This window comes from Pongo pygmaeus, chromosome 10 (assembly GCF_028885625.2).
Source record: "Pongo pygmaeus isolate AG05252 chromosome 10, NHGRI_mPonPyg2-v2.0_pri, whole genome shotgun sequence".
Taxonomy (NCBI): domain Eukaryota; kingdom Metazoa; phylum Chordata; class Mammalia; order Primates; family Hominidae; genus Pongo; species Pongo pygmaeus.
In genome coordinates, this window is record NC_072383.2 from 130,942,553 (window position 1) to 130,968,820 (window position 26,268).

General features: G+C 49.1%; 1 protein-coding gene across 14 annotated transcripts in view; it reads left to right on the forward strand.

Moving 5' to 3' along the window:
* Positions 1–25,583, forward strand: part of EP400 (E1A binding protein p400) — a 131,261-nt gene extending 105,678 nt beyond the window's left edge. For 11 of the 14 annotated variants that reach the window (XM_054444816.1, XM_063646839.1, XM_063646843.1 and 8 more), the window contains 10 exons: positions 1,317–1,362; positions 1,442–1,551; positions 9,077–9,290; positions 9,433–9,662; positions 11,499–11,717; positions 13,597–13,792; positions 14,185–14,309; positions 16,361–16,507; positions 23,190–23,267; positions 24,076–25,583. In XM_054444816.1, coding sequence (XP_054300791.1) covers positions 1,317–1,362; positions 1,442–1,551; positions 9,077–9,290; positions 9,433–9,662; positions 11,499–11,717; positions 13,597–13,792; positions 14,185–14,309; positions 16,361–16,507; positions 23,190–23,267; positions 24,076–24,348 — 1,638 coding nt within the window. In that variant the 3' untranslated portion in view covers positions 24,349–25,583. The remainder of the gene's footprint in view (positions 1–1,316; positions 1,363–1,441; positions 1,552–9,076; positions 9,291–9,432; positions 9,663–11,498; positions 11,718–13,596; positions 13,793–14,184; positions 14,310–16,360; positions 16,508–23,189; positions 23,268–24,075) is intronic. The other 3 variants (XM_063646840.1, XM_063646846.1, XM_063646848.1) reach the window with 3 other exon arrangements.
* Positions 25,584–26,268: the final 685 nt, after the last annotated feature.

Genomic DNA, 26,268 nt, shown 5'->3' on the forward strand with positions numbered 1-26,268 from the left:
TCTTGACTTCCTACACACTGAGAGAGCAGGTACTGTCTGTGCCGGTGTCTCCTGAAAGCATGCCCATGTGCGCTCACCCACACACATCAGTCTTTAATTAGCCTGTTGTAGAAAAGCTGTAAAGCACACGAGAAGCATTGTGAAAAGAAAGGCAGGGTGTGGAGCTGCAGACTGTGGCTGTGCACACCACGCTCTGGTGCATCTCTGTGCTGCGTGCGTCCGTGTGCCACACACACGCTGAAATCACATGTGCAGAACCACACCTGCAGAGAATAGGACTGTGCCAAACTGGGGAAACCCACACCTTGGACTGCCAGGCAGGCATAAAAATATTTTTGTTACATAGAACCATTTCCTGCAGTAGTTTTTAGAAAATTGTTTGCTGTAGTGGAATTTTTATATGTACTCAGGCAACTTCATTCCTTATTTATTCAAAAGAGATCTTTGTGAATACTTACTTGGTGCAAGGTGGGCAAGATGGGCAGTGCCCACACTCTGGAGCCACGTCCTACAAGGGAGGGAGGCAGCCAAAGGGATCATTTTAAATGCTGGCGGGAGGAGTCAGGGTGGCACAATGCAGGACTGGCTTGTTAGGAAACACCTTTCTGAGGACTTGGCATTTGAGCTAAGGCCTGAATGACAAGGAGTCGGTCATAAGAAGAACAAAAACAGCAAGTACAGAGGCCCTAAGCTTGGCTGATATGGGGGCCAGAAAGGTCAGTGTGGCTGGACTCAGGTGGTGAGGGACAGAGAGTGGATGAATGGAGTGGAGGGACGGAGGAGTGGAGGGACAGTGGGGTGAGGGTGGAGGGACAGTGGGATGGAGGGTCCCCGGGGTGGAGGGACAGTGGGATAGAGGTGGAGGGACAGCAGATAGACAGAGGGTGGGGGCACCGCCAGGTGGAATGAGCTGGGGAGGATGGGACAGGTGGCTGTGTGAATGTCGTGGAGTTTGGATTTGATTCTGAATGAAGTGGAAGCCTTTGGAGAGTTTATGCAGGGAGAGCCTGACATGAAATTCAAATCTTTGGAGGGTTTATGCAGGGGAGAGCCTGACATGAAATTCAAATCTTTGGAGAGTTTATGCAGGGAGAGCCTGACATGAAATTCAAATATTTGGAGGGTTTATGCAGGGGAGAGCCTGACATGAAATTCAGATCTTTGGAGGGTTTATGCAGGGAGAGCCTGACGTGAAATTCAAATCTTTGGAGGGTTTATGCAGGGAGAGCCTGACGTGAAATTCAAATCTTTGGAGGGTTTATGCAGGGGAGAGCCTGACGTGAAATTCAAATGAATTTTTTTTTTTTTTTAAATAGGCAGGAAGCATTAAAACATCAGTTACTGGGACGAGCATGCCCACTGGTAAGACAAATACAGAGATGCTGAAATGTGGACCCCATTGCTCCTGGCGCTGTTGCCTTACGCCCGCCTGTGTCCGCAGGCACCGTGAGTGGAAATGTGATCGTCAACACCATCGCAGGGGTCCCGGCTGCCGCCTTCCAGTCCATCAACAAGCGCCTGGCGCCGCCGGTGGCTCCTGGGGCCTTGACTGTGAGTCGCGCTTCACCTGGTTGTGCACCTTGACTGCATTCCGCCGAAATTATTTGCTTGTCTGTTAATTCTTCTTCTTATTTTTAAGTATTCCATTGGTGAAAAAACTGTCTAGTTTGAATTTCATAAAATAAGTAGCTGATCAGTATGTTGATTTCAGAAATATTCAGCTGTTTAGGGGATGGTTTCCATTCTGTATGAGGGATGAAAATGAGGTGGGGTGTGTGTGTGTGAGGTGTAGGGGGGTGTGTGAGGTGTAGGGGGGTGTGTGAGATGTAGGGGGGTGTGTGAGGTGTAGAGGCGTGTGAGAGGTGTGGGGGTTGTGTGAGGTGTAGGTGGGTGTGTGAGGTGTAGGAGTGTGTGTGTGTGAGGTGTAGGGGTGTGTGTGTGAGGTGTAGGGGTGTGTGTGAGGTGTAGAGGTGTGTGTGAGGTGTAGGGGGGTGTGTGTGTGTGAGGTGTAGGGGGGTGTGTGAGGTGTAGGGGTGTGTGAGGTGTAGGGGTGTGTGTGTGAGGTGTAGGGGGTGTGTGTGAGGTGTAGGGGTGTGTGTGTGTGTGAGGTGTAGGGGTGTGTGTGGGGTGTAGGGGGTGTGTGAGGTGTAGGGGGGTGTGTGAGGTGTAGGGGGGTGTGTGTGAGGTGTAGGGGTGTGTGTGAGGTGTAGGGGGGGTGTGTGAGGTGTAGGGGGGTGTGTGAGGTGTAGGGGTGTGTGTGAAGTGTAGGGGTGTGTGTGTGTGTGAGGTGTAGGGGGGTGTGTGTGTGAGGTGTAGAGGTGTGTGTGTGTGAGGTGTGGGGGGGGTGTGTGTGTGAGGTGTAGGGGGGTGTGTGAGGTGTAGGGGTATGTGTGAGGTGTAGGGGTGTGTGTGTGAGGTGTAGGGGTGTGTGTGTGAGGTGTAGGGGTGTGTGTGGGGTGTAGGGGGTGTGAGGTGTAGGGGTGTAGGGGGTGTGAGGTGTAGGGGTGTATGTGTGAGGTGTAGGGGGGTGTGTGAGGTGTAGGGGGTGTGTGTGAGGTGTAGGGGGGTGTGTGAGGTGTAGGGGTATGTGTGAAGTGTAGGGGTGTGTGTGTGTGAGGTGTAGGGGGGTGTGTGAGGTGTAGGGGTGTGTGTGTGTGTGAGGTGTAGGGGTATGTGTGTGAGGTGTAGGGGGGCGTGTGTGTGTGTGAGGTGTCCCCTCCCTGTAGGATTATTTTAGAAAGGAGGTAGGCGGGATGTGAGGGTCTGCTGCTGATTCTTTTGCCGCAGGTGCCCGCCATGTGCTCGCCACTGTGCCCATGTGGGGAAGCTAAGAGATGACGGCCCTCTTGGGGGCGTGGTTTTGGGGGAGGGGACATGGCATCACACGAGGGCATGGCAGGGTGTGTGCAAGCAGCAGGCGGGCATGGGAGGAGCGGGCAGTTTCTACAGAATGTGGAGACCCCAGGTGTGGGAAGTGGTAGGTGCAGCCCACCCAGGTGGAGAGGAGGCGCCTAGGCAAAGGTGCAGAGCCATGTGGCGCCCTGGGACCACCTGCTTCTCTTGGGTGTTTCATCATCAGAACCAAATACAAGTGAGAATAAGGAGCTCAGATTTGTATCTCGATTTTCCAAATAGTTCGCAGACCCAGGGGCAACATACTCTGAATGAGAAGAAACGATGCTTCAAAGTGGGTGCTTTGGCAATGAGAGAGAATGTAGTCTCTCTCGGGTTTTGAAAAGCATCTTTCCTGTGAAGATGTCGTTGCTGTAGTAGCCTAGATAATGGAGCATTGGCAGGATAGATATGTAAGATGATGGAATTGGATAGAGAGTCCAGAAATAGACCCCTCCCCAACACACACATGCACACACACACACATTTTCAGTTGACCTCAGTAAAAGTGCCAAGGGAATTCAGTGGTGAACAGACTGTCGTGTCAGCAAACGGTGCTGTAACAGTTGGGCAGCCATGTGCAAAACAATGAGCCTTGGCCCGTAACTCACACGGAATATGAAAGGCACTCCAGGTGGATCACAGGCCTGCATGTAAAAGCAAAAACTACACTGTAAGCCAAAACAGTAGCATTTCTAGGAGAAAATCTGTGCTACTTTGGTTTAGGCAGAGATTTCTTAGGATACCAGAAGCCTGTGAATCATGAAGAAAAATTAATATGTTAGGCTTCGTCAAAATTAAGGACTTCTGCTTCTTGAGAAATAGTAAGAAAAGGAAAAGCATAGACTGGGAGAAAATATAAAGATTCTTCAGTTCAATAGTAAGAAAACAAGCAACTGTATAAAATGGGCAGAAGATGCAGCAGTCACTTCACCAAGAAGACAGAAGAATCACAGGTAAATACTTGAAAAGGTGCACAGCGCCATGAGTTGTCAGGGAAATGCGGGTTTTACAACCACAGTGATGCACCACAATGTGCCCAGGAGAGTCGCTTCAGAAACAGAAGGCTGGCCGTCAGGGAAGCAGCGAGGACCCTCTCACAAGCTTGTGGGTGTGCAGAATCCACAGTCGCTTCCGAAAACAGTTTCTTATAAAACCAAGCCTACTCTTACCATGCAGCTTAGCAGTTCTGCAGCTAGGTACTTCCCCAAGAGAAGTGAAAACACCAGAATGAGAACCCTCAACACCAATATTTATAGTGGCTTTATTCAGGATTGCTGAAAAAGAAAACAGCCTAAATGCCCTTCAGCTGGTGAATGGGCTGATAAATCATGGTACATTCATACAGCCCAGTCCTACCAAGCAATACAAAAGAATGAACGCCTGAGACATGCATCTCTGTGGAGGACTCTCAGATGCATTTTGCAACTAAGTGAACAGTTTCAGAAGGCTTCATATGCTGTATGACTCCGTTTAAATAACAGAAAACAGATGAATGATTGCCAGGTGCTGGAGGTGCGAGAGGGGCTCCACTACGGAGAGGAATTCGAGAACGCTGGGAGTGGTGGGGTCATGGCAGTAGCTACGTGATGATAATGTGTCCGTCAGAATTCATAGAACCATATATTGTACTCTGTAAATTACCCTTCAATAAATCCCTCTAAAACACTCTTAAGCAGTAGAATATATATACACACGGTTTTTCTAGTATGTGACTTTAGGATTATTTCACTTTTCTTTCTGCTTTGTAGTAAACAACTTCAGGCTCAGTCACTGCAGTAGATAGCAGAAGCTGTTAGGCCTGAGGCGTTCGGAACATCTTGTATGGCCAATACCACTGTTTCTATGAGGGTACCAAGCCAGAATCACTGCATTTAGCGTTTTATTTTGAAAAAGACCTGTTCTTTGTGGTATTTTAAAATGTAAAGCATTTCATTCACGACATATTTTTGAGTGGCTCTTAATGGACAAGACATTCTTCCTGGCACTGTGGGCCCAAGACACGGTGTGCTTTCATGGGGGCCTTGTAGTGCTGTGGCTGGAACATGAAAGAAGTGCAGATAGCAGTGGTGCACATGTGTGATTGTACTCGGGGGACTCAGAGAAGGCTTTCAGGAGAAAGTGATGTTGGGCTTCAGGAGGACAGGAAGTACATCATCCACAGAACTGGCCCTTCTGAAGGCAGGGCCAGTCGTGTGAGCGGAGGGTCTCAGGGGAAGGGAATGGCGTGCATGGAGAATGGCGTGTTGTTCTGTTTGAATGGAACACAAAAGATATTAACAGAGAAACAGTGGTTCCCTGCCTTTAAAAAGTTTTTATTGAGTGGCTTCTGTGTGCTTGGCACTTTGTAATATTGAGGCTAGATTGTACTGGGCTTTGGATATTAGGCTAAAGACTATGGATTTTTTTTTTTTTTTTTTTTTTTGAGACAGCCTCTCTCTGTCACCCAGGCTAAAGTGCAGTGGTGCGATCTCAGCTCACTGCAACCTCCGCCTCCTGGGTTCAGGTGATTCTGCCTCAGCATCCCAAGTAGCTGGGATTACAGGTGCCCGCCACCGTACCCGGCTAATTTTTGTATTTTTGGTAGAGACGGGGTTTCACCATCTTGGCCCGGCTGGTCTTGAACTCCTGACCTCGTGATCCACCCACCTCAGCCTCCCAAAGTGCTGGGATTACAGGCATTAGCCACCGCGCCCAGCCTAGACTATGGATTTTATTCACCAGGCAGTGGGGAGCCCTTAACGGTCTTAGAGCAGAGAGAAGTTCTAGGAAAATTAACGTGATACTACATATGTAGAATTGATTAGAGTAGAAGAAGCTAAGGAGAAAAATGATTTCTTCCTTTTTTTTTTTTTTTTTTTTGCAACAGCATCTTGCTGTTGCTCTGGCTGGAGTGCCGGGGTGCAATCACAGCTCACTGCAGCCTCACACTCACAGGCTTAAGCAATCCTCCCACCTCAGCTTCCTGAATAGTTGGGATGCGAAAACTGTTTAAGGAGTCCAGAAAAGGATGACTTCTGTTTCTGGTAACAAGATGAGTTATTTTTATACCACCTCTTAATGAAAAGAACTGAAGTTATTGGATAAAAATTTTGTAAAGCTTCAAGGAATTGACAAGAATAATTAATTATCAGGCCCAAATCTAAGGGAGGGAAGAAACTCAGAGAGAGAAACAGGATTCACTGAAGTCATGTTTGCCTTGAAAATAAATTTCAGCTTGTGGAATGAGGGAACTTGAATTCAAGTCCAAGGCTGGGCCAAGGTGGAGAATCTAAAAAGGAAACTATTGATACACTGAGGTAGGGCCCCAGGTGGCTAAACCTTTAGAGCGGGAGTGAACCAGAAGCAGAATCCATCTGCCCTTGGCCTTCAGGGGTCAAAAGAAGAGTTGCCCTTGGATTGAGCAGTGGAGCACGGTGGGGCCGGCCCCCGAGAGGTTGAAACCACAGGGCAGTTTGCAGCTCAAGTTGATATTACCTTAAAAGTGTCTCCCACACTCCCTCATGTGAAGTGAAGTATACCTGCTTCAGTGGGCATGTTCCTGGGCAGCTGACCTGGAGTAAATGCAGATTCTCTCTGGCGGATTATGCTTTCTTGACTTCTAAGAATCTCCACAAATAGTTTTCTAGTATAATACAGTACAATACAGTAGGATACAAAATAACTAAACAGAAAAGAAAAGGCATGAGTGAGAGTCAGCGGAATGACAGACACTGGATAGGCCTGTAAAGATGTGTGATATTGGGATTATCAGGTTTAGATTTTAAAGGTTAGGCTTTCAGTCTGGGAGTGGTGTCTCACGCCTGTAATCCCAGCATTTTGGGAGGCCGAGGCTGGCAGATCATGAGGTCAGGAGATAGAGACCATTCTGGCTAACACGGTGAAACCCCGTCTCTACAGAAAATAAAAAAAAAAATTAAAAATTAGCCAGGCGTAGTGGCACACGTGTGTAGTCCCAGCTACTCGGGAGGCTGAGGCAGGAGAATTGCTTGAATCCGGGAGGCGGAGGTTGCAGTGAGCCAAGATCACACCATTGCTTTCCAGCCTGGGTGACAGAGCGAGACTCCATTAAAAAAAAAGAATAGTTATGCTTTCTATTTTAAGGAAATAAAAGAGAAGATTGAGAATATCTGAATATCTGTAAGCAGGAAACTATGTTTAGAAAGAATGTAGAGAACTTTTAGGAAAGTCTGATTACCAAAATTGGGGGAAACAACCCAAACTTAAGAATGAGCTTAATATCACACAATTGAGGAGAAAATGAGGGAAGTGGAGGCAGAAATCAGAAGACATCCTACATGCAACATGGGATGACAGGATGACACATGGAGGACATGGTGACAGGGCCTGATAGGTGGTCACTGACTATCAGACAGAAAATTGAGCAGAGTCAATATTTGAAGACGGAATAGTTTTTGAGAACTTACTAATGACACTGATGCGTATATGCAGAAAGTCTAATCCCAATCAAGGATGAGAAAAAGAAACCACGTCTGCATAATGCCAGTGACCAAGAGGTCTTTCAAGCAGCCATAGGAAAAGATAGATTGCCTTCAGAGGTGGAGTGGCTCACTTGTCAGCAGCAGCAGTGAGGCCGGGAGCCAGCGGGTGTCATCGTCGTGCCAGGGAAAGAAAGTTGCTGCCAGCCTAGGGCTCTGCATCTCTTGGAAATACCTTTAAGAATAAGGGAGTCCGGGTGTTGTGGCTCACACCTATAATCCCAGCACTTTGGGAGGCCGAGGCAGGCGGATCTCCTGAGGTCGGGAGTTCCAGACCAGCCTGACCAACATGGAGAAACCCCATCTCTACTAAAAGTACAAAATTAGCTGGGCGTGGTGGCACATGCCTGTAATGCCAGCTATTCGGGAGGCTGAGGCAGGAGAATTGCTTGAGGCTGAGGCAGGAGAATTGCTTGAACCTGGGAGGCGGGGGTTGCAGTGAGCCAAGATTGCGCCATTGCAGTGCAGCCCGGGCAACGAGAGCAAGACTCCGTCTCAAAAAAAAAACAAAAAACAAAACACAACAAAAAAAACGAGCAAAATAAAGACATTTTCAACTTTGGACCTTCACTGAATGATAATGCTTTAAGCAGAAGAAAGGTGTTCCCAGCTGGAAGTGGTAACAAGGTAAACTCGTGGATGAACGCAGGAGCTCACTGGGGTTAGAAAGAGGAAATAAATACACGGGATAGTAACATGCAAGCTGGGGAAGGGGCAGAGGGGCTGAAATGTGCACAGATCTCGTTACTGTTTAGGAAGAACATGGAGTATTTAGACTTTGGCAAGCATCCGTGGTAATTCCAGACCAGCCACCAGAAGAGTGAGAGCAGAGCGAGTTGGTCCCAACCGTGGCAGGGACATTGGTGAGGAAAGAGTCATCTGAGAGGAGGCAAGAAAGGAGATGAAAAGAAACATACAGCAGCTGGGTGGAATGGAAAATATGGAGTAACACGCTAGATTTCCATCCAAATGCGTAAGCAATGAGACATAAAAGGATCAAGAGAAACTAAAAATACACTGCACATCGGAACCAAGGGAGCTGGCAGAGGTCAGCTGAAGGGACACTGCAGAGGTGGCATGATTGCGTTTGCCTTCCAGTTTATGGTGGGACAAGGAAGGGCAGTGGGGCAAGGTGGGATAGGGTGAGGGGACCACTCTGGCTGCCACTTCTGCCTGCGGGCCAGAGTGGACTGCAGGGCACAGTGAGGATGCTCTGAATTTTAGACAAGATGAAGGTAAGATGCCACAAGCCTCCAAGCACATGGTGAGACACTCAGGGCTGTAGTTTCAGCACAGATGGAGACAGTGGTAGAGAGCCAGGACTGTGGGCTGTGTGTTTGTGGGTAGCATGGGTGCCTCAAGGACAGTCATTATGTTCCTGGGGACCGAGAGGTCTTTGTGCGGAGAGGGAGGGATAGGACAGCCTTTTCAGCATGTGCACAGGAGTGCCGTCATCTGAAACGTGTTTCTGTGGGTGATGTGATCCGCTGTAAGAAAACATTGCTCAAGGCACTTGCTTTTGAATTTACACATGAAATCAGCAGTTTTCAAAAGACTGAACTCTAGCGTGTGTTTCACTTGTTTCGCCTCTGAAGTTGGGTGCTCTTGTCTTCCCTGCTCTGAGTGTGAACAGCCCTGAGTGCTGTGTGAAATATTTGATGAGGTCCTCTGTTTGCCTTTTCTAGACGCCGGGAGGCTCTGCTCCCGCCCAGGTGGTGCACACCCAGCCCCCGCCACGGGCAGTCGGCTCCCCAGCCACAGCGACCCCTGACCTGGTGTCCATGGCAACGACTCAGGGTGTTCGAGCGGTCACTTCTGTGACAGCCTCGGCCGTGGTCACTACCAACCTGACCCCAGTGCAGACCCCGGCGCGGTCTTTGGTGCCCCAAGTGTCCCAAGGTAAAGCCAGGCTGGGAGCTTTCTCTGCTACGCGTCTGCTCTGGCGCGTGTGAGGGCTCAGCTGCTGCTTGCTGTCTGAGAATGAGGATCTGAAGGTGGGCGAGTATCCCTGTCCAGACCTAATGAGCAAACCTCTTCATAGCCACAGGAGTTCAGCTCCCTGGAAAAACCATCACACCTGCACATTTCCAGCTTCTCAGGCAGCAGCAGCAGCAGCAGCAGCAGCAGCAACAACAGCAGCAGCAGCAGCAGCAGCAGCAGCAGCAGCAGCAGCAGCAGCAGCAGACGACGACCTCTCAGGTGCAAGTTCCACAGATCCAGGGCCAGGCCCAGTCCCCAGCACAGATCAAAGCTGTGGGCAAGCTGACGCCGGTGAGCATTTCCCAGAGGACCATGAACGTGTGCGTCTTGCGGTCAGTCAGCCCAGCGTCTATGAGACGGTGCCTGCTTGCATGGTGCAGTCCAGAGTGTATTTTGCAAACGTCTAGCACTGCCTTTATGTAGGACACGTGCTTCGTTTTATTGGTCTAAAATTTCCCATGTCATAACACTTTGATCATGCCTTAGAGAAGTATCTTACAGCTTATTCAGAGCACTTTGGAGACATTAACACCCAGCGTGCAAATGCATCTTCTTGCTTAGGCGTCTTGTGCCTTGTGTTCAGCATCAGGCCCGCTTGGTGTGGTTCTGGACCAGAGAAAGTGCTGGTGAGAAGATATTCCTCAGCAGTGTTGGGAGAGCAGTTGGGAGAGATGGACCCTGGGTTTGTTTCGATGTGGTTCACGTGCGGTACTGTTTGTCAAAGGTGGTCATTGGCATACTGATGTACCTGATTTTTGCTAACCTCTGTACCAGCTTTGCTGTTCTTTATGTAAATGTATTCATTTTAAAAGGAAGTGTTGGGCTGGACGCAGTGGCTCACGCCTATAATCCCAGCACTTTGGGAGGCCAAGGCGGGCAGATCATTTAAGGTCAGGAGTTCGAGACCAGCCTGGTCAACATGGCGAATCCCTGTCTCTACTAGAAATACAAAAATTAGCCGGACGTGGTGGCGGGTGCCTGTAATCCCAGCTGAGGCCCAAGAATCGCTTGAACCTGGAAGGCAGAGGTTGCAGTGAGCCGAGATTGTGCCACTGCACTCCAGCCTGGGCAACAGAACAAGACACTGTCTCAAAGGAAAAAAAAAGGAAATGTTATGTCCTACCATAAATGGAAAATCATTAATACTTGTCATAGAAAGTAACCAGAGAAACATACGGAATAAAGACAAGACAATATTTTGAAGTTTCAGCTCACTGTTGGGCCTGCCGGAGTGCTTGAGTCTGGGCCTCTCCGTGGTCTGGAAGGGAGGAAGTGGGCTGCGGGAGACGCACACTCAGCTGAGGGCCCCTCCTGGGGCTGTCGGGAGGGCTGTCGGTGGAATTTAGACATTGAGCTTATCCTGTTCCTGTCACACCAGCCATCCCTCGAGGGCTGCGTGGCTACCACCCTGGGCAGTCCCCGCCTAGCCCACTTGTATCCTGCAGGAAGTGCCACTGGACAGTGCTAAATTAGAACGCTGTGCTCAAGAATTCCGGGCCCAGCAGAGGCAACTATCAGGGAGCCAGAGCTGGGCTTTGACCCCCCTCGCCCACAGCCACACAGGTGCCTTGTCACCTTCCCCGGTTCAACCACTGAGACACCAGTGCCTTCAACGTCAAGGCTGCCACCCAGCCTTGGCTGCCAGGAGCTCTGTGTGCCAGCTGTTTGCCTGTCTCCTTCGTTCCTCACTCTGCCCTCTCCCAAATCCATTTCAAAACCAGTTCACTTTCAGCATTTCAAAAGAGACTTGATAGTCATGATCAACTCAGTATAGGTTTTCTTAAACATTTTTTTCTTAAAATGTTTTTTGAACTTAAAAACTAATAAATAAGTTTGGTTGGTGCTACAGATTTAAATCGACTTTTTTGTGAGGATGATAGAAATTTTGCTATGAACTTATCAATCAGAATCCCTGTTTGTAGTTTTCACCGACGAATGCTCATTTTTAATAAACAAACACCTGGAAGATACTGGGCAGCCCATGGAAGGCAGTCTGGATGCTGCACGGTAGCAGGTGTCTGCTTTGGTATTTAATGGGCAGTAGTGGGGTGGCTTAGGAACAAGATGTCTACTTAAAGAATGGAGCACAGTTAATGTTGAAGAGAAGATACTTTGCTTGTATTTTAGGAACACCTCATCAAAATGCAGAAGCAGAAACTGCAGATGCCCCCGCAGCCCCCACCGCCACAGGCCCAGTCTGTGCCCCCGCAGCCAACAGCCCAAGTGCAAGTGCAGGCCTCGCAGCCCCCGCAGCAGCAGAGCCCCCAGCTCACAACGGTCACGGCCCCAAGGCCTGGTGCCCTGCTGACGGGCACCACCGTGGCCAACCTCCAGGTGGCCCGGCTCGTAAGTGTCAGTTTCTGTTTGTTTTCCAAAAGCAGCATTTTTATGTTTTAACACAACTGTTGCGCTTGTTCAGGTGCATGTCACATGTTACAGGAATGAGTGTGAGATGGGATCCTTTCCCCGAGAACTTAGTACCCCTTGGACAGAGGACGGGACTCACCACTTGTGGAACATTAACACAGCAGCAGCTCCCAGAGCCCATCCAGGCATCACCAAGCTTCTCAGGGCTTGAATTGAGGGGGGTGGAGAGTGAGCGAGGTGAGGTGCAGCCTGTGTGGCGTCCCTGTGCTGCTGAGGGAGCCTGCAGGGACCAAGGCCTGTGTGGCTGGAGCAGAGGGCGCTGTGCATGGAAGCCATAGGCATGGGCAGGTAGCCGTCTCTGAAGCTGCTCTCAGGTGACCGCTGTAGGCAGGGAGAGCATTTGGAGATTTCAGAAGGGACTAGCATCAGGCGCAAGTGCTGTCTGGGAAGACCAGCTCTCAGCAGGTGCCAGCATCCCGGGGCAGGCAGCGTCACTGCACCGTGACTAGAACTCAGCTAGGGGTGCTGGTGACAGCTGCCCTGTTGGAGGCTCACCCTGAGCTAGACTTCGCCCTTCGTTCTCTTGTGTCTTTCACCCGGCCCAGCGCTCATGGACTGCCCCAGGCAGGGATAAGGGTCTTACGATTAATTCCATTTTACAGGTTAAGAAACTGAGGCACGTAGGCTAAGTTCCCACCCAAATTCCACAACCAATCAACTGCAACTCAGGCTAGGATTTGGGGACCCAGGTGCTCAGGCTCAGTTGTGTGGGTGCTCGACCCCCACTTTGGGTCTTCCCTGGGAGGGGCTAGCCCTCCACAGCAGAGTGAGTAGAAGTGGATGAAAAACTACAGAAGGGTGCTTGGTTTCATTCATGTTCACAAAAATGCAAATTCACTGAGAAGGGTGGTAACACCTAGTAGCCAGGGTACAGGGGTCTTGTTGGACGGGAATCAGTGGCCTCTTTTTGGAGAAGATTTTGGTAATTACGCTATAAAAATATGCATGCTTATTTAACTAAACACCCCTCTTATGTCCTGGAGAAATAACTGAACATTTACAAAGTGATGAATATACAAGCTTGTTTGCTTCATGAATGTTAGAGGAAATTAAATGTCCATTACTAAGAATTTCATTAAGTAAATTATGTATCATCCAAACAATGGAATATTAAGCAATATTTTGAAAGTGGTTTTTTGTAGAGAAGAGAAACAGATTTCAAAATATTTATAATTCATGTCATTTTTGCACACTTTCACGGTGAGGCACACAGATATGAACAGTGGCTGAAGGCTAAATACCAGTTTTAATATTCAGATGTGAGTAGTTCGAGGAGTGTGTGTAATTTTTACTTTGTATTTTCTTATGTAATCTTAGTCTCTATACATACAAAAATAGAAGTACTTCCATTTACCATTTTTTAAATGGTAACTTAAGAGAAAATGCGGGACAGGAGGCTGAGGCAGTCATTTTGAAGTGAGGGACGGGCCGATGTTGAGTGGTCACTGAAGGAACAGGAAGTGAAGGCTTCTGTGGGAAACGGGACAGGATGCGGTTACTGGTTCAGGAGATGGAGGGAAGTGAAGGTGATGTCCCGCGAGATCACTGACATCTGAAAGCAGCAGCATGTGTGATGAGCCTGCAGGTCTTGCGGGAGCTTCAGAAGCGCGGGCTGACCTGTGACTCCACATTTCCCTGCGGCGTGCAGATCTCTCAGTTTTCCTTTCCTATCGGGCTACTTTAAACTTTGTTGATCTTTGTAAATTTTCTCATGGCATGACTTCTTGTGGAGAAGTATTTGGAAAGACATACCATGTCCTGAATTTCTCTGGACTCTCCCATTATTTCTACTGTTTAGACCCGGGTTCCCACTTCTCAGCTGCAGGCGCAAGGGCAGATGCAGACCCAGGCACCCCAGCCAGCCCAGGTGGCCTTGGCGAAGCCTCCGGTGGTGTCCGTCCCGGCAGCTGTGGTCTCCTCACCGGGAGTCACCACCCTGCCCATGAACGTCGCGGGGATCAGCGTGGCGATCGGTCAGCCACAGAAGGCAGCAGGTGCCCGCCCCAGCACACCCTCCCATCCTGGGCTTGAGCCCAGTTTCACAGGCCCCTCTGGTGGCAGTGGTCGCCAGTGACCCGTTTTCTTTCCTCACACCCACCCACTTGAGCGTGCCATCACGTATTCTAGCACAAACGTGCCTTGGCGCTTTCCAGGCACAAGGCTGGGTCCTCAATTGAACTGTTAACATTCTGAAATTTCCGTCTTAATTTAAGTGTAATTTGTGAACCCAGAAACATTTTAATGTAGTTAAGGGATGGCTTACTTGTCTCCATAGAGTTTCATAGTTTGTTATTTTCTGTAGAGGTGAGCCAGTTGGAACAGAGCTTGGCGTGAGCCTCAAGCTCTTTTCCCAGTGTGCTGACTAAGGGGCTTTTGCCGCCTGCAGGACAAACCGTGGTGGCCCAGCCCGTGCACGTGCAGCAGCTGCTGAAGCTGAAGCAGCAGGCCGTCCAGCAGCAGAAGGCCATCCAGCCCCAGGCTGCCCAGGGCCCGGCAGCCGTCCAGCAGAAGGTACTGGGGCTAGGGGATTCTCACTTCTGGGTCCATGCCGAGCCAAAGCTGCTGGAGGAGAGGGAGAGGGTCCTGAGCAGACAGAGCCCCACGTGGCGGCCCAGGCTTTTCAGAGGGTGGCTTCAAGGGCTGGAGGTGCTAGTGTGGTCATCCCTGTTGGTTTTTTCTTATTTTAAAGGTGAGTGCTGTGTGTGATGTGACAAGTGAGGCTGAGGTCTTGGCAGGGGGGTTGAGGGGGTATAGTCTGTGAGGATGGCTGGGTGCCAGGTAAGAAGCCTGCATGGCATTGGGACAGACACAGGGGGTGCAATTGCATGATGGGGGCCAGTGGGCTCGGAAGCAGACGCAGCTCACACCACAGGACCCGCCTGGACTCCTACTGGAAGACAGGGACACCGCATAGTCTGGACCCCAGACAGAGAATGTGGCCTCTGTGCATGTTGGTGGTGAAAGGGGAGATATACACGCCAGGGCCCGACGTGGATGGGGGCGCAGCAGGGCACTGGGCTCCAAGGGCGTCTACAGGCTCAGCCAGCTCCCTGAGACGTTACCTGTGCCTCTCAGCAGCCAGTGCTGTGTTGAAGGACGTGAGGGGGACACGGTGGTGAGACAGCTCTGCCTCCAGGGACTTCTGCTCATGGTGGCTCATCGGTGGCACCTAGCCCAAGTCCTGGGCTTCAGATGGCTGCTGTGGGCCCTCAGACCCTGCTTTCTGTTGGCATTGCTCTCTGGCTAGAGCTAGAAGGCGGGCTCTGATGGGAAGCCACATGGCTGTGCGGGGAGCTGCGCTGTTCCCTGAGCGCTGCGCTGGACCCCTGCAGGCAGCTGGTGCTTATCCTCAAGACAGAGGATGTTGTTTTGAGGAAACTGAGGCTCAGAGAAAAGGACTTGCCCAGATCACAGGGCCAGTAAAAGGCAGCTGGCTGACTCCAGCAGGCCCAGGGTTCTTTGTGCCATACCACCTGGACACTGGCTGTGCTGTGAGTCGCTGCTACCTCCTGCAGAAGAGGTCCCAGTGCTCAGGGACCCTGTGGGTGAAGCCCTGCTGGTTGCCAGCAATGGCATGCTCTGTGGGGAGCTGGAAGCAGAGCTGTCCTTTGGAACCCAGAGGGAGAGGGACTGAGCACTGAGGGGACACAAGGCCGGGAGGCGCAGGGTGTCTGGGTAATGCCACCAGCTCCGCCGTGGCCGGGTTCCAAAGACCAGCCTGCATCCCCACTTGGCACGACTGCTGCAGGGAAGTGCATGTCCTTTGGGTCGGGATGGTCATCTGCATTTATTTACCTCTGGAAGAAGGAGACAGTACTGGGACTTACCTCCGGGGCCTGGTCAGCAGTCCCTGGGTGCATCATGGTGGTCCATGGGCAGACGTGGCCATGCTGATGCACAGGTGGGCGTGGTTCCTCAGGCTTGAGCTGTGCTTGAGGGAGCAGTGGAGGGCTGCAGCTGAAGTGCTGGGCTGTGTGTTCCTACAATTGGACAGAAACATCCTTAGATGTTAAAAACCCCTATTTACCCATAAGCATGGCTGATAAAGCAGATACGTAAACTTCAGATGTACACAATATGATATGCAAAAATGGTGCATACCAGTTTGTTACCCCGTGTACTAAATATTTTCTCTATGTCTGCCAAGTTTTTAAATTGGATTTGAGAGATTGTGATCGCTTTCAGTCACCTATGTAGCAGCCCCGTGCAGGTGTGATAAGGGTGTCAGGGTGCCCCACCAGCCCGACTATTGAGGGAGCAGTGTCCTGGGTGGGGTGGGCTGCAGGCAACGGCCAGGCCTCCTGGAGGAGAAGCTGGCGGCCATGCCGCATGGGCAGAGGTAGGAGGAGAAGCTGGCGGCCATGCCGCATGGGCAGAGGTAGGCCTGGAGGCAGCGGCAGGGATGGGACAGGGGGCAGGAGATGTGGGTATGCACAGGGTTGGTCTGGGAGGTAGGCTGGAAAGGGGCTGGGTTCTGCTGTAGGGCCCAGAGCGGGCAGGAGTCCCGGGAGTCTTGAGCACGGCGTGGTCTTCGTGGCCCTAATTTTGCAGTCTCTCCCCAGATCACCGCACAGCAGATCACCACCCCTGGCGCACAGCAGAAGGTTGCCTACGCCGCGCAGCCGGCCCTTAAGACCCAGTTTCTTACCACACCCATCTCCCAGGCCCAGAAACTGGCCGGGGCCCAGCAAGTGCAGACCCAGATCCAGGTGAGCGGGGAACAGGGTGAGGGCCCGAGTGTCAGGAGTGGTTGCCCAGCCTTTGGCTTGTGTGTCTCGCAGGCTTTGCGAGCTCCCAGCCCTTGCTGCTGCACTGGGTGGTGTACTGGAGGGAAGTGTTGTCTCCTGGCCTTCAGGTTTCACCCCCTCTGGCTCCTGGGAAGGCTTCTCTCTGCCCGGGGCCTGTTCCGACTGTCGCCAGCTTTGCCTTCATGTTCTGGACGTCGATCTCCAGCTCTGTGGGGTACAGCTGCCCTCTCCCAGTTCCAGGCTCCTCTTCTCCCTTCCTGGTGTCTTTTTTAAAAATATATTTTATTTTATTTTTTGATATTTCTTGTTCATCAAGTTCTACCTGGTGTCTTTGGGAGAACTGAGTTCCTGATTTCATGTGTGCAGTGTGCCGTCCCATCTTCCTCTCTGCCTAGAGCTTTTATGTCCTGCTTCCTCCCAGAGCTTATGGTACCTCCCTGCATCCTTCTCGAAGAGCGGGGGAGTTGTACCTTCTTAGCTGGTCTTCCACCCTCCTGGAGTTGGTTTTTGGGTGTGAGATAGAAACAGGAAATCAGTTAGAGCAGGGGAGTTTTACCTTCTCAGCTAGTCTTACATCCTCTGGGAATTGGTTTTTGGGTCTGAGATAGAAACAGGAATTCAATTTGATGTGCCCTATGAATACCCTATTTTCAGCCCCATTCATTTAAAAGCCCATTCTGTCATCCATTGATCCACAGTGCCGCCTCCACCCGAGATCCCCACGGATGTTCAGGGCTTCTTGTCTCAGAGGCCATGCGGTCCCACGGCGCTCTCGCTGTGAGTGGCAGTGACACTTGGTGTCTGGAGGGCGAGTCCCCCTACCACACCCTTCCTTGGGTGTAGCGTGCCTATTCTTGGCTCTTTCCACTTCTGTGTTAATTTTAGTTAGCTTAGTTCATACACTACAATCAAAACTGCTGAAAGTTTTTATTAGAATTGCATTGATTCTGTAGCTGTTTAGGGGAGAGTTGACATCTTTACAGTCTCCTTCAGACTCACCAATATGATGCATCTTCTGTTACTTAAGTCTTTTTTAATGCCTTTTAATGAAGTTTTCTAATATTTTGTGAAAGTGTTATAGATTATGTTAGTTTTATTCTTAAGTAATCAGTATTTTTTGATGCTTTTGTAAATGGTATGCTTTTAATTTCCATTTTCTGTCTCTGGCTGTTGTACATTTTTGTACATTGGTTTTTTATTCTGGCCGCCTTGCTAGATTCTGGTTATTTGAATAATTTATCTTAGAATTTGGTTTTGTTTTGTTGGATTTCCTTCATATACATTTGTATCACCTGTAAATCGTGACGATCTACTTCTCCCATCTTAAACCCTTGCTTTCTCCTGCCTTACTGTGCTGGCTGGGACCTGCAGCACAGTGGTGAATGTCAGAGTCCGTATTTCACTGTGAAGTAGGGTGTTTGCTGTGTTTTTGTCAGAGTAAGAAAATTCTTTTCTTTTCTGCTTTGCTTGAAGTTTCTGTTCCTCTTTGTTACGGTGCTTTTTGTCTTGTTTAAAGCCCATGTGTATGAACTCCTTCCCTCCCTTACACATCTCCTTTAGTCTCAAAGCTTTAAGTCCTATCTTGGTGCGAATGATACCCAGATTCATGTCTGCAGCCACTTACTGTCCTGAGTTTCAGATTCTTCATCCTGCCTGCCTTTGACAGATCCATGGAGATGTCTGATCCCTCAGGCCTCAGGTGTGTACGCCTGACCTGCTCCTACCAGAGGCTTCCGGCTCAGGAAGGGCAGCTGTCTCTGCAGACCTTTAGCCTACTTGAGAAACCCCTACAGTCATCCATAGAGGTCCAGCCCATTGGCAGGCAGTTGTGTGTGCTTGACTTCCAGAAGAGACCTGGAGCAGCCACTTCCTGTTTCTACTGTCAGCTCCTCCTCCGGTGGCACCCTTCCCTGGTTGTTGCCATCTCTCCTGCTTCCTTTTTGCCGTCCGTCCCCCAGGAATACTTTGTGGTTGTGTGGGTGGGTCGGGGGTGTGGGGGTGTGGATGTCTCCTGCAGAGCCCTGCTGCCCACGGCTCCTGGCCTGTGTACCCCTCTGCACTTGCTCCTCTGCACCTGTGCCCCTACCAGCCTTGCTCACAGTCTCCCTTCCTGTTCACCTTTTCTGCTCTCTGTTTCTGTGTTATCACCTTCAACAAATACTATAATTACTTTGTTCAGGTGATTTTGTCTCCTCCAACAAAGCAAGCCCCATGAGTACAGATGTGCCCGAGGGCTGTTAGTACAGTGGACAGATGGACTGTTGTAGTGGGTTATAGTCATTGAATCTTGTGATGTTCAATCATCGTTGTGTTCTGGGGTGACTCACTGGGTCCTGTGGTAGTTTTCATTGTGCATGGATGAGTTCAGTTACTGCTCTCGTGTGTGTGACCTCTCGGCATCGGGGCAGCACAGCCTCGTTCGTGCGCTCTGCCTGCCTTGTCAGGTCTGTTTCTGAGACGGGCTCCTGCTTGTGTTGCCCAGGGTGGCCTCGAACTCCTGAACTCAAGCAGTTCTCCCTCCTCAGCCTCCAGCGGGCCTGGGACCGCAGGTCAGGTGTGCACCACGATGCCGGGCTTTTGCCAGGGTTTTTACTTCCTTTCCTTTCTTTTATTTTGCTATTCATTTTCTAACTTGTTAAGATGGAATACCACCTGAGCTTATTTCACAAATTTTATTATTTGGTTTTCCTTCAGTCCTAAATGTTTTTGAATTTCCATTTTGATTTCTTCTTTATTGCCTGGGTTCTTTTTAGAAGTGTTTCTTAATTTCCAGGTGAGGTTTTCCAGTTACTTTTTATTATTGACTTAAAAATAAATCTTCATTGTATTGTCAGAGAATGAGGTCTGAATGATTTCAGTCTTTGAAATTTGTTGAAACTTGCTATCTCGTCCAAAATACAGTCAGTTTTAAAAAATGGTCTGTGTCCTTCCAAAGCAGTCTTCAGGATGGGTTCAGTTGTGAGATGATTTTGTTGTAACTGGGTCAAGTTTACTGTTTGTGTCATTTCGGTCTTCTGTGTCCTGCCAATCACTTGTGTTACTAGTTATTGAGAAGGCGTGTTTAGATGTCCCATTCTGAGTATGCCTTTGTCTGTTTCTCCTTACCTTTCTCTCTGGTTTTGCTTTATATCTTAGAAGGCATTTCATTAGCCACATTTAAGTTTAAAGTTTTGAATTTTGTTATTTTGAAATGACTCTTACTGTCTTCAGTAATATCTCTGGTCTTGAAGCCTATTCTCCTCACATAAGTAAAGCACCACCCTCCTGTTGGAAGTTTCTGGTCTGTATTTTTCCCTCCTTGTTTTCAGCCATTCTCTGTGTGCCCCTCGTCACCTCCTGTGAGCAGCTCGCAGGCAGGTCCGGTGCTGTTGTGAGGTCAGGCTTTCCATCTCTGACTCTTACCTGAAACACGTGTCCACTTGTCTGTATATAAGGGTGGGTATATTTGAATTTCTGGCTTCTCTTTTGTTTAGACTCTGTCTTGCTTGTTCTGTTTTTTCTTCCTCCCTTCCTTGCCTTCTTTTGGGCCACCTTCTCTTTTTTTTGTCAATTTTTTCCCCTCTGCCAGTGAAAAATTATATATTTTCTTTCTGTTCTTTAAGTGGTTACCCTAAAATCTCCATGTGCACACTTCTGTATCAGAGTATGAAGTTAACGATTGCCTCCACCCTCTTCTCCAGCAATGATCTTATCACACAGTAGCTCAGTTTATTCATCTCAAATGCTGCTGTTAGTGTGCGTTTTAATTCTGTGCTTTTTCTTTTTTTGACACAGTCTTGCTCCATCGCCTAGGCTGGAGTGTAGTGGCGCGATCTTGGCTCACTGCAACTTCCGCCTCCTGTGTTCAAGTGATTATCCTGCCTCAGCCTCCTGATTAGCTGGGACTACAGGCGCATGCCACCAGGCCCGGCTAATTTTTGTATTTTTAGTAGAGATGGGTTTCACCATGTTGGCCAGGCTAGTCTCGAACTCCTGACCTCGTGATCCACCTGCCTCGGCCTCCCAAAGTGTTGGGATTACAGGCGTGAGCCACCGCGCCCACCCATAGTTCTGTCCTTTTTCATCTTTGACTTTTTATGTGGAATTACTTTCCTTCCACTTGACCCATCCTTTGGAATTTCCTTTAGTGCTTGAAAATGCCTGTGTGTCACTCTTGTTCCTGAGAGACAGTTTTGCTTTGCTTAGTACAGAATTCCGGATTGGCATTTTTTTTTTTGGAGACAGAGGCTCACTCTCCCATGCTGGAGTGCAGTGGCACGATCTTGGCTCACTGCAACCTCCGTCTCCCACATTCAAGAGATTCTCCCGCCTCAGCCTCCCGAGTAGCTGGGACTACAGGCGCACACCACCATGCCCAGCTAATTTTTATATTTTTAGTAGAGGTGGGGTTTCACCATCTTGGCCAGACTGGTCTTGAACGCCTGAACTTGGGTGATCCACCTGCCTTGGCCTCCCAAAGTGCTGGGAGCCACCACGACCGGTCAGCATTGTTTTCTGAGTGCATTCATGGTATCATTTCCTCACTGTGGCCGGTTTTGTTGTTGGAAGAGGAGCCGGTGTCTGTCCAGCGTTTCGCTCTTCCAGGGTCACCTGTCTCTTCCCCACCGTCTGCCTGTTACTGAGACGTTGTCTTTGTCTTTGTTGTTTTGCAGTTTCATTCCGATGCTCCAGCTTCTTGAATCTTGGGCAGTCTCTCTCATGTCTTTAGGAAATAAGCAGCCACTGTTTGTTTACGTGTTGCCCCTGTCCTGCTCCCTCTGCCCTCCAGGTCTCTCAGCAGCTTTTATATTTTCTGTGTCTTTGTCTCGTTGTACTATATTCTGAGTCATGTCTTTCGCTCTGTCTCCTCAGTCACTCATTTTTCCCTTCATTAAGTCAAATCTGCTTCAAAGCTTGTCTGTTGAATTTTTATCTTGATGATTTATTATTTTGTTTGCAGAAGTTCCCAAATATGCCTGGTCTTTGTTTATAGTCTCTTGTTTCCAGGCCTCACAGAGTGAGCGAGGTGTTTTTCTGGATCTGGTGATTTCCCTGTCTGAAATGTGCTGCATCTACGGGGACTCCTCGCAGCCTGGGGCAAAGGTGGAGTTTTGCTTCTGCGGGCACCTTCAGGTGCTACAGGAACACTGCTTCGTGTGTGGCTTAGGCTTTCGCTCAGCTCTCAGGTGTCACCCACCTGGCCTCTGAATCTGTGTCTCCTCCTCTCTCCTCCCTGGCACTGAGGCTTAGGGCAGGTGCTTTTCTTACAGATGCCACTGGAGGAAGGGGATGCTTTCTTTGCAGCCTTTGGGTACCTTTGTGGGGACAGTGTCTCCCTCCAGGATGGCAGCTGGCAGTAGCACGGGGCTCTTTTGTGAGCTCCCCACCGAGAACTGGTCTATACCTGGTGTCTGGTCAGCTGTGTCCTGTGCGACCCTGGAGATCATGGGGTGCGTCTCCGTGTGGCCAGCGATCTTGGGCAGAGGTTGTGCAGTTTTTCTGCTCCGTGACTCGTGGTGCCCGCCTGTGCTTAGGTTTGGAGACTGGCAGTTCCTGACTCTTTGCAGGTTTCTTGGCACATTTAAAATTTCTTGCTAGTGCTTTATTTAAGACGTCTCAGGATTTTCAGTGCTGTGCCAAGTAAGTCCTGGATCATTGTGGTCTTGAGATGGGCCCTGGAGCACCGGCCGCATCTTTGTTTCCCAGTAGTTCCACAGGGGGCGCTCAGGGCACTTATCTTAGTGAATTTTATTTATAATTGTTTAAGTGACAGTAAACTAGTAAATGCCTTCTGATTGATTTTAATTTTAGTAAGGACTAACATTTATTTTGACCTTTGTTCATGTGTGAGTAAATCATATAATTTCACATTTTTCGCAGAATTATCTTGGGCAATATTATTTTCATCTGTTTTCTATAAGTAACAGGACCCACCAAGAGACCAGGGTCCATGAGGGCCTTGTGCAGGGAGGGCCCTTGAAATCAGGGCCCCCAGCAGCTGCCCACGCTGGAGCCTCTCTTGTGTTCTGGGTGCACGCCATGATGGTGCTGACAGGACACACAGGCGGCCCAGAGCCTCTTACTACATCAAGACAGCGGGAGATGCATGCAGTAGCAAGTGCACAGAAAGTGGGTACTGGGTGGAAAGCGTTGCTTTATAGTCAGATCTCAATCATGACTAAGAAAAATGTAGAAAAATGATAAAATTGCCAGCCTCAAAACCTTGGTGCGTCCTCGGGTTCCCCATTTCAGCTGGCTGCCCGAGCTGCACTGTACAGCTCATTACTAGAACGTCATCCAGGCCTGTCACATGCAGAGCCCTTGGGACTCACAAGACGCTCAAATACTTAACATCCTCAGTCTGATTCTTTCATATAAACTTGCAGTAGTTTTTGTGAAAAGAAAAAATGTGTCTGAAATATGAGACCAAAAATAAGCTTAAATGATGAGTGATGGCAAATTGGGGAGGCAGTCAGTTGACTCATCATGCAGTGGAGCAACTTGCTCTCTCGCTGCTGCAGGTGGGCACACTACGAGAATTGCTCTTTTGTGTCACATGGTCATTGTGTTTTTTGCATTAACCGAGGACAGAAAGGGAGGAAAAATCTGTTTTTGTGCACATACTCCTTTGAATTCTATGTTTGGCTTTTTTTGTTTGTCAAAGGTTGCAAAACTTCCTCAAGTTGTTCAACAGCAAACACCTGTGGCCAGCATCCAGCAAGTTGCCTCTGCTTCCCAGCAGGTAGGACGCATAGACAAAGTGGAAACCTCACATTTCCCAGGTCAGAGAATGGGTTGTTTTCATCTGAGGTCATGATTAGGGAATCACTTCTGATGTTTGTGATACACACAAAAACATTAACTTCAGGGGAAAAACTAGATACACTTAATAATGAGAAGAAGAGTGAACAAGCGTTTTGGGGTTGTGTCAGCCATACTGAGGGAGCCTCACCTTGGGCTCACTCCCCGGACCCTTTGTTCACTGATCATCGTGGGTGTGTCCTGCAAGTCGCAGATGCTGCCCTGTGGTTTTAGGGAGGCACAGGCTCAGGCAAGCAGGCTCCGCTCGGGGCCTGCCCTTGAGCAGAGGTGCTGTGGGCACAGTGGCCCTGCCTCCCACAGAAGCCCTTCCGGCGCTTTCACTGTTGTCACTGATGCTCCACAATATGACTCTTTAGCACAGTGCTTTAAATATAAAGCGGTGCTTTAAACTTTCTAAATTTTGTTCAAAGTCACACTGGCATATAGATTTCAAGAAACCAAACTCTATTAAAAGCTTTACTACAACAACAAAATCAGTCCCTGACCCAACTTTCACCCTTTTCCCAAGAGGCATCTGGTGTTAGTCTAAAAGCAACCATCTTTTAATTTTCCACTTGTGTTTAATTGGAAACCAGAGGTCATATTGTTGTGTGACTGGTCATTCTTCCATGTCATAAAAGCATAGTCAGTGAAGTTTCTCGAGTCCTCCCCATCCCAAAGAATGTCCATTTTCCTGTCCCTGGACTGAGTTTCCTGGCAATGTGTGTTTTCTGACTCTCTCGGCTCAGGCTTCTCCACAGACTGTGGCACTCACACAGGCGACAGCGGCCGGGCAGCAGGTGCAGATGATCCCTGCAGTGACTGCGACTGCCCAGGTGGTTCAGCAGAAACTGATTCAGCAGCAAGTGGTGACCACGGCATCGGCCCCGCTCCAGACTCCAGGCGCTCCCAACCCAGCCCAGGTGCCCGCCAGCTCCGACAGCCCAAGCCAGCAGCCCAAGTTACAGATGAGGGTCCCTGCTGTCAGGCTAAAGACACCTACTAAGCCTCCGTGCCAGTAGTCAGGACAGCAGGGCTGCCTCTCATCTAAAGCAAAACTACCTTCCTCACAGAAATCGCTTTATTAGTGAACCTTGGGACCATGTCATGCAAGATATTCAGCACTTGGAAAGATATAATTGAAACAAAGTAGTGTAATCATTTTATTAAAATGCATCCCGCACTGCAGGACAAATGGTCCCTATGGAGCGCCCCCTTCTCTGTACTACATGGCTCATGGAAAAAGTGACAACATGGCTTCCTCTAAATCATTTCACCTTTCAGTCCCCACCCACACCTGTCCCCTAGAGCCATAGTACTGTGTTCTGAAAGCCATTTAGAATTTCATTGTGAGCATGTAGTGCTTTGCGCGCCACAGAAGCCGTCTGCCGTGTGTGAGGAGCATACAATGGACTTTCTAAAGATAAGACATGGGCTTCCACAGTGTCTGCCAGAGTTTAGTTCTTTATACCTTACTGAAAAATGCCTCATGGTCTTCGCAGAGGAAAAGCCCTGTCTAAAGTAAATCATCTGAGATTGGTTTTCTATTCCAAAGAAAGCCAATATGGTTCTTTCCTTCCCTCCTAAAATGTGACTTAACTTTTAAGAGAAATGTTCTGACACCCACCTAAACACACAAGGCACGTTCCTGGCCTGTGTTCAAGGGAAATGATCAGTCATTGCATTGTTATTCCAAAGAGCAGCCAACAGGGGCCTCCCCCAGGCCCTACCCCACAATGGGATTGGCTTTCATTTAATGGAAACTTCTGGGACTGATGCCCAACTCAGTGCACTCAAGACGCATCTCCAGCTTTCGGGGGAAGCTGGTATTTGACATAGTGTGTTAAACAGCTCCTGAGAACCTTTGGGACACTGCCATGGCTGGCGTGAGGCCCAGAGGACCACGCAGAGGCAATGGTAGTACAGATGTCACAGCTGAGGGTACGATGAGGCCTGGGCTCAGTGAGCCAGGACGAATATGACAGACACCCCTTGCTGCCACAGCCAGCCCTTTGACAAAGGTGGGCTGGTGATTCTGGAAGTATTGGCTATAGCAGTGGGCCCAGTCAGCTCTTCCCTGTGGACTTATGACAGCAGATTTTCTCTCGGATAAGCTTGTGTGGTTCTGCTAGTGAAGCAGAGAACCACCTGTGCTGTTGTGGAAGGCATGCCGTTGAGGGGGAAAGTGAAGCCCAGTATTTGCTACTGTTTTTCCTTTTTTTACTATGACAAGAAAATAAATGCAATTTTAGTGGAATTGATTGGCTGACAGTGTCTCCTTACTTTGAAGTTTTCACCAAAGCAAAAAGGTCCGTATCCAATAATATCCTTTGTGCTGTGGCTTGATTTTGGCCTATTTTACATTATTTGGTCCAGGAAATTAGCTTATATTAGGTTTTTTGTATACTAAAAATCAGTTACGGCACAATAAAGATTTTCTGTTTTTAAATTGTATTTCATCCGCTTCCTCCCCATTCTCTCACTTAAAGTGACATTGAGGAAGGTGTTCTGTCCCACAGGTTTCTGTGGACAGCGATACAGCAGGATTCAGTGAAATCAACTGGGGAGCTCACTTGAGCTCTTGATAAGAAATTTGGAGAAGAGTAAAAACCAAGCTTTGAAAAAACAGAAGAAATTAATCTTTTAGTTAGTTGAACATATCAAAGCAGAGGACTGGAATCTGTTTGTTCTAACCAAACCCGTTCTCCCTGGCTCAGCATGTGCCGTGAGAGCGCAGCTTGCCGGAGGGAGGGCCGCTGTGTGCGCCTCGGATCTGGCTCCCAGTGGAAATTTTTACTCCTCCTCATCCACAAATGTGCAGAACTGAAGTATCTAGGAATTCTGCCTTTGTCATTTGTTTTAATTTGTGTGCCCTGTTCATTTTTTTTGTCTTTCCCAAATCTTGGTAGTCTCCTTATAGTTGAAGATAAAATGTTGAGTGC